The following is a 16726-nucleotide window of genomic DNA, read 5'->3' as shown; positions in this document are numbered from 1 at the left end:
AGAGCAAGGAAGGTCTTCTGGTGCCTGCTGCAATGGATGGAGTTGGCTGTGTGTGCACCCGTGTGCTTGCTGTACAGGGCTGGGCACCCTCTTTGCAACTTCGCAGTTCTTACTTCTCCACACCCATGCTGCCCTACAACATGGCACCAGTATGTGCTGGCACCAGGGAACATTTACTTCTGTTGCCTGACACACAGAAAGTAGATTTTTGCTGCTGTTACACCTTTTAAAAATGTACTGTTCTTACTTAAAATTTTCATTTTTAAATGATTATAAACTCACAAGAAGTAAAAGCATCTCCTCTGAATCTTTTATGTAGTATCCCCCCCGCTCATGTAATTATAATCTAATATCAAGACCCAGGAAATTGACATGTGCACAATACTTATAACAAGACAACAAATCTCACTCAGTGTCTGCCAGCATGTGTATGTGTGTGTCTGCTTGCATGAGAATAACAGAGGTTCTTTTATACCATTTCCTACCAAACACTGTCTCCATCTGTTGAACCATTTACATGCTCTCTGTCTCTGTTCTTCTGTCTCTTTGAGTATGTGACATAAGGAAAGGGAATCACAGGAGATGCAACCTTCTCAAAGTAACTTAGAACTATTAGTGGAGTTGTGTTTCAATAGCATGTGCCTCTTAGCACCGAGCAGTATTATGTTGTTTGAGTGGAGTGTGGTGTTTAATGGTGTAACTTGTGGAGATTATGCCAGTTACTGCCAGCTTTCACTATGATTCTATCATTAATTCATACAGAAAAATATAATAATAACAAGTTATCAACCAGCAAGAGAGCTGGACTGAACTGTACTCCTGAGAAAAGTTGAACTTCTACCCTCTGGTACCTACAACAAATGTATCAGTACACTGCACCTGAGTGGGGCATAGCATAAATCTATCCTTCTCTTGAACATACCCTCTTCTCTACCTCAATATAACTTTTCCTACTGTCCCTCCAGGTTTCACTTTGGCTGCCCAGGATCAAGGGAGCAGGGCCCCACATTAACTCTGATATACACACCTGGATCTTCTCAAAGCATCTGCTCTCACATGCCACTCGCTCTCTGTGGTTGTTGCCATTTTACCTTGGGTCACACAGTCCCTGACAGCAGAAACTGTTCTCCTCTCCTCTATTTCCAGATCCAGCACAGTTCCACCATAGTGTGTGTGGAAGGAAAGAACTGGGCACTGGCAGAGATCACTGGATTAAAATATCAATCCTGCCACCTTGCTGTGTGATTTAGCAAAGCTATTCAGCCTGAGTTTAGTTTCTATTCCTATAAAATAGAGTAACAGTTCAGCTCCTGTCTCTTACTTCATAGATGTATAACCAGGACCAGTTGAATCATGTCTGTCAGCTTCAGTGGCCACACGAGACAGTGTTTTCAAGGTTTCAGTTCAGATGTTACCCCATTCCATGTTCCTCATCTCTCCTTCATACTGAGAAGGGCCTGCATCTCAGCACCTTTTAAGGAACAGCTACCAATCCCTAACCTTTGTCTGAGCCTAGTGGCTATCTCAGTTGGAATGGCTCTCTATTGCCACCAGAGCAATAGAGATGATTTTTACACCCAAACTTACTTGAGGAAATGGAAGGCAGTCTCAGATAGAGTTCAAAAGTCACCAGACATAGTGGTGCACATCTGTAATCCCAGCACTCAGGAGGCTGTGGCAGGAAATACCTGATCTAAAAGGCTGGCCTACACTTCACATTAAGGCTCTGACAAAGAAAGAAGAAAAGATCTAGAAGAAAAATTTTCATGTGCAAATTTAATATATCTAAAAGAAAATTTTAATCTAAAGCTGACTGGATCACACTCAGTTAAATAAGGGCTGTGGAAACTTCCTACCATATTTTGCTGTGTATCAAACCCTATCTCTAGAAAGATGATAAACCAGAAGAGTTTTATCAGGAAAGGGTATAGGCAGGGCCAATGCAGCAAAGCAATACACTGTGAAAGAGGCTAAATGTACAGGCATGGAGAGCTCACTTTCCAGCAAGGTATCTTTAACTATAACTGCTAAATATAGAATACGGCTTAGTGATAGATAGAAAAGTCAAGTCACTACTGACAGAGAAAGCTCAGACTCAGACCAAGGTTCTACAGCAGGCAGGTAGCCACACAGCACCCTGACCTGGGGTCAACCCCAATGGCCATCTTATGAGAAGAGACTTCAGCAACCACCTGAGCCTAAGTCTTTCCTTCAAGACAGAAAGGACCAGGACACCCACCTTTATGGATGGAAGAATAAACAGGTTACCAGGGATGAAGTGGCCAGATAAGTGCCAGCTCATGGCAAATGCTCAGACACCAGTTCACTCTCATTTTCTTTCATGATACTCTTTTTGCGCCCCCCCCCCCGCCCAGTATTTATTTATTTTTATGTATATGAGTGGTATGTCTTCACACACACCGGAAGAGGGAATCAGATCCTATTAAAAATGGTTCTGAGCCACGATGTAGGTGCTGGGATTTGAGCCTGGGTCCTGGAAGAACAGTCAGTATTCTTAACTGCTGAGCCATCTCTCCAGCCCCTTCCATGTCACTCTTATCTATATGAATTCATTTCCTTGTGTCCATATCTGGAAACCTGTACATTAACTCTGCAAGTAGGACCCGGGGGAGGACTCTGAGCTAGAGTAGCGTGAAAGTCCGATCCTCCAGCTAGTGCCTAGAGAGACTGTCATGGCCAAGAATGCAGCTTTGGTGGCTAAGAAACCTGTAGGAACTAGAGCAGGGGAAGAGAAAGTACAAAGGATTACTTGAGCTTCGGCTCCCGTCCTTCACTCGTGTACTGCCAACAGATGAGCCCGATGAGGTCCTGCACCCTGGCGCTGGCCATGGTCACCACGGTCATTGGCAGCAGTCTGTCCTGGCTGGAGTGCAGGGGGAGGTAGACGTCGATCTTCTTAGTTGCAGTTGTACCCACATGACCCTGTGAACAGAGCAAACACATGAGAGTAAAACACACAGCTGAGGTCTTGCAGGCAGTAAGGATCCTAGCACAGTCATTTCTCACACAGACCTGCCCTGAGCCTAGATAGTCTCAAGGGGGTCAAAGTGTATGTTCGGAAGGTGAAAGCTCAGGACTACTTGAGATCAAGTATGAGTGTGAGCAGAGCTGGTGCTTGGTGTTGGTCTGAGTTTGTTATCAACTCTCTACCCTTGGAGGTACTAACAGACCCTGTCATCAGCTGCCTTCCTGGTCACAACCATGTCTCTCCTGGAGAGGTTGAAGAGGAGGCACTCACACTGAGTTAGTTGTCTATGAACCTCAGAGACTTCGAGAACTAATTCCATTGGGATTAATTAGTGACACTATCACTGCTCCCCTGCACTACTCTGTGTACTCCCAATTCAGCCATCTTCTCTGCATTCTCCTTTCTGCTTTCTGGATCGACAGCACTACTCAACAGCAGGTCCGAGGTACTTTTTAAACATTCTACTTCTGAGCCTTAAGCAAAAGCTGCTGTCTGGGGAGGGCGGGCCTCCTCTACCATTCCCTTAAAACAGGACTGCTTTATTATTTTTCTTTAGCTCTTCCCCTAGGTTCTCCTTCTCCCGAGTTCTCATCTCTTTCCTCTCTAATTCCCAAGCTGCTCTGCTGCCTACAGTGGCTTCAAACTCATGCTCCTCGCTCCTAAGCTGCAGGTAGTTACAAGCACACACCACCAGGTCTAGCTCTTCAGTTATCTTTTTCATACTCCCCAAATCCTCAAGATCAGGAGGCCATATAGGCACTGTTGTCCCAATTAACACTCCTACCAAACTACTGCTTCCACTTTTCTTGCAAAACTTCCTGTTCCAGTGAGTTCCAAACCATCTATAGCAGCACTGACCCCTCTTGCTCTGGTCTATGGGGCTCTGGGCCACAGTAGCTTTTTGTCTTTTTCCTTTAGCTACTTTGTGTGGGTTCTGTACACAAAATAAATCACACGACAAGCCACACACACGCATACCCTTCTCACCAGAGACTAGAGGCTAGTCTTACTCACTCACAGACATGTCCAGTACTTCATTAGGAGAAACAGGTACAGACAGTTCAGTTTATATTGGTGCACTTAACTGCCCCGCATCACCTCCTCCCCCAAGTCGCAGCAGCTGTCACATCACTGCAGCAAGTGGCGCCACCAGCTGCTCATGTCCCAGATCTTTTTGCTTTCTACTGTCTTTCCATTTTGCTAGCAAGTTCAAAGACATGTACTGCAAAACTGTTTCAATGGAAGCATCATGGTCTTTTCAGCAAATGGCGGTGGGATGGCCAGAGAGCAACATGCAGAAGGATGAACATGCATTCCTCATAGCATATACAAAGATAAATTATAAGAGCAAAGCCGAAACACTCATAGGATACATCTTCATGACCTTGAATTAAGCACTGATTTCTTTAAATGATACAAAGTTAAGGAACAAAAAATAAATAAGTTGATCAATATTTTAAGAATGTGTTCTCCAAAGAATATTGTCAAGAAGTTAAAAAGGTGACACAAAGAAGGAGAAGGAAGAGTTGCATTTATCTGGTAAGGGTTTACCATCTAGAACATCCTGAGAACTCTCACAATGCAATATAAAAGATAATCCTATTAAAATATTGGCAAAGGATTTGCGTAGACATTTCTCTGAAGAAAAAATACAAATAACCAATAGATACATGAAAGGACACTCTACACCATCTATCACAGTGCCAGTCCCAGCCACATAGAAGGTGCTAAGTTGCCACTGTGTAAAGGTAGTTACAATACAACTGCATGTGCACACATGCATGTATACACATGAATGTACACACACTTCCACTGCACGCACACTAGTGGAGTGCCCTTCGTCTATAAGTTTATTCTGGATTTGGTTTGCAGTATGAGGGAGGGACATGACACTAAAAGCTCATATTACAAGCCTCTTCCCATTTCTATAGTGAGTGAATGACAATGAATAAAGTCCAAACTCTCACAGCACTGTCTGATTGATCTGGTACCCACCTACCTCCCATCCTCAGCCAATGCCAACTCCCCTGGCTGCCCATCAGGGTTTAGCTATCTTGCCTGGCAGTGCTCCTGGGGTGTGTGTCTGGACACATATCTGTGGATACCCTGTGTGCATCACTCTCTTTGCAGACCCCACTGAGCACTACTCACTAGATCTAGCAGGCTCTTCTTCATCACCTGTCATCCTTTAATGTGTGCTCTTGGCCATGACACTAAGTTGCTCTGGGCTTCTGTTCCTCACATGTAAACTGATCATGATGAGACTCTCACGAGGACTGATGCTGAAGCCTCAGCTCCTAGCTCCTGCTTACAGCTCTGATGATGCTAAAGAAAGAAGCCCTTCTCAGTTACTCTCCCACAGGTACCCTGCTCATTCCCTTTGCACCCCATAACAATTTAGGATTATGCCTTTACTTCTGTTCATCGTTAGTGCATGCTCTTCCCACCAAATTGGTAATAGTGTCTCTTTGCTTCTTGTTCCATATACCATGCCTAGTAGTGTGCCTGGCAGACTGAAGATGCCCTCCCCACAAAGAATCTGATAGCCAAGACATGCTGGCAATGGTCTGCAGACCCAGCTAATTGGTAGGAGGATTTTGTTTTTGTTTTTTTTGGTTCTTTTTCGAGACAGGGTTTCTCTGCATAGCCCTGGCTGTCCTGGAGCTCACTCTGTAGACCAGTGCTACGCTCTCCGGTCGAGTCAACTGGACAAGCCGAGAGGCTTAAAAGTCACTCATGAGGCAAAAGAGTTTCAAAGAAGCTCTCCTCCTGGAGTCTAGCGTTCCCTACCCATACAGTAATTTTTCATTCCCGAGTTCCATTCCCACGTTAGTCTAGTGTATGGATCCACATGCTCTCTTTCAATATTTTCCTGTCATAAGTGCCTTTTAAGATTGAATTCTGACATGGCTAAAGCCGTCCGCCAGTGTTCCAACAGTCCTAGTTCGTCCTTAGCAAGACCTTGGGCTTGGAATTCAGTACTGCCCCTGGTATTACACTATCTCTTTGAGTAAAAGTTAGGTCACTGCCCTTCACAGGAATTTACCATCACTAAGGAAGAAAGAAGTTTCTGACCGTAGGAGAAACCAGAATAGATATTTAGAACTATAGCTGAGTTACACCCATATACAGGAATTTACAATGGTTTAGGAAGTAGATCAGGCTGTGGTTTTAGAGTATTGCATTATTCATGAGATGGTTAACTAGAACGGAACTCCCTAGTTAGAACCATGACTTGGGTGTGAAAGCCCTTGCCCTAGGAGTGAAAAGTTCTCACACCTGGCTTCTAAGACTATAGCTGACCTTAGATAGAGCTGACTCTGTCTCAGTAATTTTATTGCCCAGTTCCTGCCAGTCTTTGCATTTTCATTTCCTCTGTTCTGTGTAAGAGTCATTAAGCATCCGGTTACCTCATTTGTACTTTGTTGTCTTCTGCATAAAAAGTCTGATGTTTGATTTGAAAAATTACATTCAGATTACACACAAACTCTCCTGAGTGTGTGTCTGTCTGTCATTCATCCACGCTTTGCCCACCCGCGTCGAGAGACCCCGTTCCACGCAGACACAGGGACCCAGAAGGTCTGCGGCAGACCAGGCTGGCCTCAAACTCAGAAATCCACCTGCCTCTGCCTCCTGAGTGCTGGGATTAAAGGCGTGTGCCACCACTGCCCGGCTTGTTAGGAGGGTTCTTAAGCCTGATTTACCAATTTTATCCTTACACTAAATGCCAAATGAACAAATAAAACACCATTGAATGTCCCAAATACTTCTTGAGGAACTAAATAAATCTTCATTTCTTTTCTCCCTCTTGCCTTTTTCGTGGGTCTGTTTCTGATCATACAGGGAAACAGATTTAGCCAATCACATGGTTTCACTTTATAATTCTAGCATTCTAGTCCAAACTTGAATAAGGAAAGTAAGATAAAGCTGGTTTTAAAGCACTTTACATAAATGTGACTCCTCTTACAATCCAATAACTAACATTAGGCCAAGGCTTCTCCAGCAAGTGTGTTGACACTGAAGCAGGCCGAGGGTGACCTAAGCATAGCAGAACCTTCCTAGAGAGCTGTGATAGTTGTCAACTTAACTGCAGCTGAAACCTGAAGCTAAACCCCAAACTGCCCAGTATACCTTTCAGGGACTTTCTTTTTCTGTTTTGTGGTAGCCCTGGCTGTCCTAGAACTGGCTCGAGTGCTGGGATTAGAGGTGTGTACCACCACAGTCTGACTGACAGATTCTTCTTAGATGAACTCTGAGGTGAGAAGACTCACCCTAAATCTGGGCTACTGCTAGTGGCAGTCCACATACAAGGACATGGAAGATGGAAGCCTTGCTCTTGGCTAGCTTGCCCTTATTCCTGCTAGCAAGTCTATCCCCCTGTCGCAGAGCCAGACTCCAAAGACTGAAAACAGGCCACTCTCCAGGGCCACTGTTGACTGTCCTGACCACAGCCTATAAGCCACTCTTAATAAATCTCTTTTTACACACACACACACACACACACACACACACACAGAGAGAGAGAGCTCTTCCCTTTCACTCACTGAGCTGTCTCGCCAGCCTACTGTATCCCTGCTGTTACTGCTGCAGAATGACAGCCAAGGGGTCACAGACAGGGCTGACATCTCAAGACGTGGAAACCATGGGGCAGGACCATGCGAATCTGCTTCACAAACTGCAATGTGCTTCCTATGTGCAGAGCAGCATACTAGATGTTTCTGATTTCAGATCCATTCTGATCTCATGATCACATGGGGTCCAAAGAGATAGCACGTAAACTCTAAAAGGAACACTGACTATTCTAGTGCGAACAGACATCTGTTTAGCACTTTGGCTCTATATGACTTATCTCTCAACTTAACTCATTTTTTCTTTTTGGTTTTTTGAGACGGGGTTTCTCTGTGTAGCCCTGGCCGTCCTGGAACTCACATTGTAGATCAGGCTGGCCTCGAACTCAGAAATTCGCCTGCCTCTGTCTCCCAAGTGCTGGGATTAAAGGTGTGCACCACCAATGCCCGGCTCAGCTTAACTCTTAAGAGAGGGTTGTACTGGCTAGTTTTGTGTCAACTTGACACAGCTGGAGTTATCACAGAGAAAGGAGCTTCAGTTGAGGAAATGCCTCTATGAGATCCAACTGTAAGGCATTTCCTCAATTAGTGATCAAAGGGGAAAGGCTCCTTGTGGGTGGGACCATCTCTGGGCTGGTAGTCTTGGGTTCTATAAGAAAGCAGGCTGAGCAAGCCAGGAGAAGCAAGCCAGTAAAGAACATCTCTCCATGGCCTCTGCATCAGCTCCTGCTTTCTGACGTGCTTGAGTTCCAGTCCTGACTTCCTTTGATGATGAACAGCAGCATGGAAGTGTAAGCCGAATAAACCCTTTCCTCCCCAACTTGCTTCTTGGTCATGATGTTTGTGCAGGAATAGAAACCCTAAGACAAGGGTTGTACCTTTATATTCCAGCAGAGAAAACTACGGCTTCCAACAAAATCGTGTCCTGCTCCATGTTCCACAGCCACATGGAAGAACCCCAACAGCTCAAACTGAGCCACAGTGAGGGGACTCCAAAACCACTGTTCTGAATATCCAACTCCTTCACCCCCTTAGTCAGTCCAAGTGTCAGTAAACCCCACTTTCTGCTGCTCACCTTCTCCCTTTCTCTTTGTCCTCATAAACACAGCAAAAGATTCATGTTGAACAGCCTCCTACAGAAGGATCTAGGTCTGAGGGAGGAGAGTATCAAGGCACAGAGACTCCTAGGACCCCCTCTGATCCTAACTGCAGGACAGTCACTGTTGGTTAGGAGATTCTGGCAGGTGTTAATGGCCTATCCTATGGTCTCTAAACCCTACTCATTTCATATGAAATCAGAAAAAACACAGAGATGCTTAGTAAATGACTGAAGCACTTTATCATTTCAATTTTCTACTTCCATCTTGGGAAAGTGCCTTGTACAAACCCTGAAATTATCTATTTTAATGAGGAGACTCTTGTGAAAAAGCTCCAGGTGGTGGCAGTGAGTTTGATCTGAGAGTCCCTGTGTTGCAAGATTTAGAGAAAATCATCTAAAACATAAAACAATCCATCAACATAATAGAAAGTAATTAACTTATTAAAAAAAAATAAGGTGACCAAAGGATTAAAAGTATTCATCACACATGAAGAAAGCAATATTCCAGAGACCTAACATCCAAGTATTAAAAAGCAACTAACAATAAACAAAGATTGTGTCACACAGCTTTACTGCACAGCAATTTATGTGCTCCCCAATACAGGATTGGGGAGATAAAGCCATAATTAGAACATGAGAGAGGGCGGGCTTCACGGGGACCGGTTTCAGCTGTATCTCCCTCCCCTCTCATGCAGCCAACAAATACCCACTCTAACACCTTGCTGGAACCAGAAGATCCAGTCTAATAAGCATGGTGTGGAGCAGACCCTCAGCAGTCTCCTGGCCTGCTGGGGAGTGAACACTCTACGAAGGAAAAGAGAAAGGCTGCCAAAAAAGGCCAGAGGTGGTCACACTGGCAGGGGTTGAAGAGGCACCATGGGAAAACCTTCATGCTCCCTGACAGAGAACCATGAGCCCAGAGAAGCTGCTCAGTGGTTTAACAATCAGCACAACAGAGGCAGGGCAAGGCAGAGTTTCCTTCTGAGACATGATGATTTTATGAGTGGTTTTAATATTTTGCTTTGTATTTTTTATAATGAATACTACGTTTCCAATTAGAAGCAAAAGACTGTAATTATAAGCAATAACAGCAACAAAAAGGAGATGATGAGAGCAAGGGTCAGTACCGCTCACGGCTTAAGGGCCTTCGGTAAGAGAGAGAAGCTCCATGTTGGAAATGCAGCTCAGGTTAAGGTGCCCAGCAAACACGGACTAGGGACACAGTATGTGAGCTGGGACTAGAGCGCCAGGGCAGCACTTCCCTAGCACAGGTAAGGCCCAGGGCTTACCAGTTTTTATTAAAGAAAAATAAAAAGCAACAAATCCAGCGGGTGAGGTGCCTCAGCAGGTAAAGCACTTGCTGCCAGACCCGATGACCCAGGGCCCACAGAACAGAGTGGATTCCCTAGAAGTGCCCTGAGGACACTACCCTGTGGCATGTGCAAACACACATGACCAGGTAAGATCTAAATATGTAACTTAAACAATTCTAAATGATGACTTATAGTCAGTCAGCACATGTGAAGCTAGCCACAGATCTGAGGCAACAGAAGAGTGCTCCTTCGGCCAGTGTTCTCTGCAATCGGCTCTCCTATCATCAGCACCAGCTACTGGCCCTGACATGTCTCTCAAACCTTTCTCCTGCTGTCTGTCCTGTGGCACTGGTCCAAATGAAGCCATATCATCCTCTTTGTTTCAACTGTCTTTACCTCAGGAAGCCCACATCTTCATAGTCCTACCTCCTTCCTGTCAACAGCAGAGATCTCCCTCAAACAATAGATCACACCAGTCAGAAACCTGCTGTTTCCACCACTGGGTGCTAACATTTCTGCCTTGGCATGGCAGCTAGTAACCTGGACAACCAGCACCAATGCCTTACTGCTACTCAATACACAGAACAACAATTCAGATCACAGACTTGCGGTCACCTGCATCCAGATTTGAATCCTGGCTCTGACAGCTGCCCTTAGACACCTCTCAGAACCTCCACTTTCTCACTGAGATAAGCAAATACAAGGTTCGTTTCTCATACACATGACACCCACAGATACTCACTGACCAAGGAATGCAGGCTTTCCTCTGCCCTTCAACGCAAACGTCTCCTCTTCCAAGAAGGGAAAGTTCAAAATCACTGCCTCGCCCCTACTTCCTTGATTCTCACGACCTTACAGTTCACTGTTTTCTATCTCTCCCTTCCTCTTCTCTCATTACAGAAACACAACAACTGCATTCCATCCACTTGTGTATGTTCCTTGGGCCTGAAGTACAGCAGAGGTTTAGGGTTAGCTTTGCTAAGCTAAACCAACTCCTCAGGTCTCTCACTTCTTTCTTATCCTCGGAAACTGACTGTCTCTGTTACTCCAGGCCACTCTTCTCTGAAATGCCTCCTGCACATATAACACAGGACCTGACATACAGCAAGTGAGGAATAATGATTAAAACACTTCATTACCTGCAGCTTACTGAGCTGAACAGATTTAACATCCCACTATTGTAAGCTGTATTCTCTGAAACATTCTTTGATATAAATATGTACACATTCTATGTGTATATTACTGGGTAAAGGGATATGAGTCTTTGTAGCTTATGATACATTGGAAATGTGTTTTCAAGCCTATCAAAAGAATATCAACATTATGAACCATAAGCCATCTTATTAATAATCTAATAATTAGCTTTTCCAATCTAAAAATATAAAGCTTAAAAAGAATTTGTCACAGAGAATGTAAATAGGAAGTAGCTGAGACGTACAGCAATGGACATGATGATGGACTGGTCCATTTAGACAATGTGTCTCATTAACTAAAATAATATAGAACCTAGATACATACATACATACATATATATATATATATATAGCCTATATTATCTATTGCCTATAATAAAACTAATACAAAATTAGGCACTTTATAGTTTCCAAAATAGAGGAAGCAGAAAGAACAGATGCTGTTCAATTTCAAATAATCTTTTTTAAAAATAATTTTATGTTAAACTAAGTATGCACATGCTTTTACTTCTAGCACTAAGGAGGCAGAGGCAGGCAGACTGCTGCAAGTTCAAGGCCAGCCTGGTCTACATAGAGAGAGCCTGCTTCAAAAACAAAAACAAAAACAAAAACAATCCCAAAACAACAAAACCCTGTATTTATTTTGAGTGTGTGTGTTCTGCCTGTATGTATATCTGTGCATTACATTTGTGCCTGATGTCTGAGGTTAAGAGGGTGTTGGATCCTTTCAACTGGAGTTACAAACAATTGTGAGCCACCACGTAGGTACCTGGAATCAAACCTAGGTCCTCTGGGAGAGTAGCCAGTGTTCTTAACTGCTAAGCCATCTTTCAAGCCTGCCCCTGACTCCATTTGGACAGGGTCTCACTCTATAGCCCTGGCTAGCCAGGACCTTGCTATGTAGGTCTTGCTGGTCTCACATGTGTGATCTTCCTATCTTTGCTTCCTGCATGCTGCTGGGATTGCAAGCTACATGGCCTGATTAAAATGATTTTCACTCAGGAACAACCCTCATCACTTGAGTCAACTGAACTAAGACTTACGAACATAAGGCTCAGGTAGCAGGGCTACTTAACATAAACACTTCCAATAATAAATTGAATAGCAGATCTCCAAACTGTTGCTAAGTGTTCAATTTCTTTGCCAAAGGAAGGAAACAGAAAGGACAGATAGCTTGGCTTCTGCAATTAAAGAGACAAAAAGCAGGCAACGTTATTCCATTAGTCACAACTGCACAAACAGATCATTATATGTAATTTTAATGCACAAATAAATGCATCAGTGTATCCAGACAACATAATAATGCAAATTGATAAAAGGTTTATTTTATTTGTAGTCTTTGAAAGGAAATATTGTGTTTAAGCAATAGCTGCTTTGCCTTTCTACTGACACCTTTCTCCCTATCCTACATAGGGTGATAGCAAGGCAAGATCTGGTACACTTATATGCTCACTTCTCTAACAACATTTAATGGTTTCCATTTGAAGATAAGTAATATTTTCAAACACAATAAACCAGATTATCTAATTGTGAAAAATAAAGAGGCTCTTTATAACAGAGGAAAAACTTCTAAACACTACAGTTTTATGGGCTCAGGAGATGAACTCACTTTTTTTGCATTCAAAATAGTAGCAATGAATATGAATAGATTTTATATAAAACTATATGACAAATCCATTCAGAGCTATGGAGTTGGCTTTGTACTGCTATCTTAACCCTCAATAAATCTAGACTGCTTAAAGGCTATTAAATTAACATTTCCCTGATCTGGCACCTGTAGTCAAGTTAATTTGTCAAAAACATTTCTACAGTTTGTCACTGGACACTGTATTTTCTGACAAGCTTAAAATAAAATTGACAAAATTTCATTAATTCCCTCTGAATCACCAACCTTGGTTCCATTAAGCTTTTATTATCAAGAACGTCAACTGTCACTCCTTCTTTAAGGAGGTCAAGTTCTGATCTGGGTGCTTCTTGGATCCTTGCCATTGTAACAGAAGCTGGAAGGCAGCACAGTGTGGTGGTGAAGAGCATAAGCCGGAACTCAGGCCTGCACACAACGCCGACAGAGACTGACCTTCAGCAACTTAGGCTTTTTTAGGTCATGATGTCCTTATCCGCAAAGAATGAGAGCCTGAGTTTGGATCTTCAAAACGTATGTTAGATGCTAGGCACGTGGTGGCACACAGCTTTAATTCCAGCACTTGGGAGACAGAGGCAGACAGATTCTGTGAGTTCGAGGCTAATCTGGTCTACAAGCAAGGTCCAGGTCACTCAAAGCTACATAGTGCGATTCCATTGTAAATAAACAACAGGAAATAGGGCATAGTGGCATGGTGCTATATAGTCAGCTAATCTAGCCACCAGTGAGCTCCAGGTTTAGTGAGAGAGTCTATCTCAAGAAAATAATAAACAACAAAAAGTAAGTAAATAAAATGAGAAGCAACAGAGCAAGGAAACAAAGTCAACCTCTCACTTCCACACACGCATGAGAACACACATCATACACACACAGGATTTTAAAAGCATGGAGAATAACAGTTCTCCCTCATGGGGTTGCAGGGAGGACCTGAAAAGATTCCATGGAGAAGCATTCATTTCTCTGATCTACAGTAATGGCTCCTGAAATGCTCTTGGCCACTATTCTTGCTATATGTGGATATAATAATCTTACTTTATAATCAGAGACTTAAAAGGTTTTATTGACAACCACAGACTTGAAACTCTTAAGACAGCTTCTGGGTATCTCCTGTAAAACACCCTCAGAATGTGGCATGCAGCAGCCTCTCCTGAAGCCCTAAACTGATGTGGCCCTGTCACCAGCTAAAAACAAAACAAAACAAACAAACAAACAAAAACCTAAGCCCTCTACCTTACCCCCATGGACAGTCTTGACAATTCAATGTTTCTTCCTGTTGGGTAAAAGATTCCTGCAGAGTATTCCCACTGATCTTGGTGCTAGCCTAATGACATCTGAACAAGTCTACTGCTGCTTTCCAGCACTTCCCTCCCAGCCCTTGCCCGGCCTCCTTTATATACCTATAACCAAACCAAAACTCCAAACACACAAACCAAACCAAACAAAAACCCAATGCCACCTGGGCTGCTGTACTGTAGAGTACACTGGACTGTGACCTTTTCAAGGTCACCTGGGCTGCTGTACTGTAGAGCACACTGGACTGTGACCTTTTCAAGGTCACCTGGGCTGCTGTACTGTAGAGTACACTGGACTGTGACCTTTTCAAGGTCACCTGGGCTGCTGTACTGTAGAGCACACTGGACTGTGACCTTTTCCAGAAGACAGCACAGGAAAACTGTAACATCACAGCAAAAGTCTACAGCCCTAGACAGGTACAGGAAGTTGTTCTTCTCAAAACTTTTAATGCCCTGATCCTTGGGGATGGGAGGAAGCCTAACACCCCTGTTTTAAGCATTGAGTTATCCTGTGTGGTTTGAACAATAAACTTAAATAAATTAAGTTAGCAAATGAAGGCCAGCAAAAATACTCAACAGCAACAGGTGCTTGCTCAATAAGCCCAATTCTTGGATTCTGGAAACCATGATTGACGGAGAGAACCAACTCCTGAAAGTTGTCCTCCAACCTCCAGACATACACTGTGACACTGACAAGCTCTCCACAGCACATTTATAACAATAATAATAATAATAATACCTTTATTTTTCCTAGACAAGTCATATTATACAGCCCTAGGTAGCCTGGAACTAGCTATGTAGACCAGGTGGTCTCAAACTCTACAGAGACAGAGATGGGCCTGCCGCTGCCTCTGAAATGCTGGGTTAAAGGCATGCACCACCATGACCAGCCAGTAAAATAAAAATTTAAAAATATATATCAACTGGAAAAATTTGGTCATTCATTGTCAAATTTATGTTAAGCAGTAAACAAAGAATAGGGGAAGCAGGAGGGGAAAACTGAAAGCCTATTCAGACTGTAACAGGAATGGCAACCACTTTCCTCAAGCTTAATTCAGAACAACACACTTCCCGTTACCATCCATGTCTACCATGCTGGTGGTATCATGTCTCGGGTGCCAGGCCCCTCAGTGCAGAGGCAAAGGGTTGGTCTGGACTGTGGGCCTGTCAGCTTTGAGTGGTGTGACTATGTACAGGTCTGTAACCTCTTTAGAAGTCAAGTTCCCTCAGCTGTGAAATACACAGGAGAACATCTGTTTTTAAAATACCGCAGTCTAAAGCAAAAGTGAAGCTTGTACCAGGGCTCTGTGGAACTGGGGTATAGATCTGTGCAGAGGCCCTGAGTTGATGCTTGCATCTCTCCTGCAAGAGCTCTGTTCCCACGACTGTTATGTAGTCAGTGATCCTTCTTATGTGGTCAAAGCTGCTGCTCAGACAAAATATTCTTCTATGCAAAAGGAGGCACAGGCAACAGGGAAAGATTTCTTCAATTGTTTGCAAAGAAAATCTATAGCAATCTCCTCTCATCTGGCCTGGAGACAGTTACAGTATGTCCTAAGATTCAGTCATCTTAAAGCCATTTTTACAAGATAGAAAGTGTCCATCTTGAATTTTCATAGCCATTGTGGGATTTTTTGATCATTAAATGCTACACAGCACTCTGCATTTAATTATACAAACAATGGCTTCCATAATGATGATAATATCAGGGAAAGGTAATTTGCATGAACTAAGCCCCATCACCTAGCATAAGTTTAGAGATCTCTTTATTATTAAATCATTTATATAATAAAATCAATACACTTTAAAAGTAAAAACAGGATTTTTTGGACCATAAAGAAGAGTTACATGTTTTAAACGCTATCAATTTTCATAGTATAATGAGTCTTTTAAGATTTAATACCAACTTTCAACATTAAAACTCAATGGAGAGCACATGCTTGACTCCATTACTAGTTGGGGGGAGCTCTGGCAAAGGTCACACAGTTGGCCATCACCACAGTCCTCAACTACAGGAAACTGTGGCACAACCCCTCAATTACCCCATGGACAACTGAACTTCAAGAGGCTAAAACATTTCTGAGCAGAGCTGCAAAGACAGTGAAGATCCAGGCACAGATTTTCTTGTAGAGTTTCAGTTGATTAAACACTAACATAAATATTCACCTTAAAATTCTATCGTTTCCTTGATTTACCTGGTCTTTAAGACCCACACATTTCTCTGTAGTACCAAGCACATGCCTGCTTTATCAGTTTAAGACTTGATGTTCTTCAATAATAGAATTCAAACGTTTCACCAAATCATCATTTAGTAAGTCCTAAAAATCTTGTAAAATTAATCTTTCATGCACATACAGCTTATCCAAAGTTGGGCTATAATTAGACAGCCCTGGCATAAATGAGCTTACTACTTTATTTGCTCAATCAGTGTATGTCTCTTCAGTAATTATAATTAATTCAAGTCCCTGACGCACCTCCTAACAAACAATGTAAAAACATCAGACAAAATGGAAATAAATAGCCTTACATTTCTCCAATTATGATATTCACTTTCATCCTCAAAATGCATACGTGAGATCTGGGGTGGGTCTGCTCTGTATTTGAAAAAAAAAAAAAAAAAAAAAAGCCAT

General features: G+C 43.0%; 1 protein-coding gene across 30 annotated transcripts in view; it reads right to left on the bottom strand.

The window, feature by feature from the left end:
- The window catches only part of Mapkap1 (mitogen-activated protein kinase associated protein 1), a 218188-nt gene that overhangs the window by 124315 nt on the left and 77147 nt on the right, over positions 1–16726 (bottom strand). For all 30 annotated transcript variants that reach the window (NM_001290625.1, XM_030249988.1, XM_030249984.1 and 27 more), the window contains one exon: positions 2771–2943. In NM_001290625.1, the coding sequence (NP_001277554.1) occupies positions 2771–2943 (173 nt within the window). The remainder of the gene's footprint in view (positions 1–2770; positions 2944–16726) is intronic.

The sequence above is a fragment of the Mus musculus genome, chromosome 2, assembly GCF_000001635.26.
Source record: "Mus musculus strain C57BL/6J chromosome 2, GRCm38.p6 C57BL/6J".
Taxonomy (NCBI): domain Eukaryota; kingdom Metazoa; phylum Chordata; class Mammalia; order Rodentia; family Muridae; genus Mus; species Mus musculus.
The sequence above is the reverse complement of the archived record's forward strand: the minus strand, read 5'-3'. Positions and strand labels throughout refer to the sequence as shown.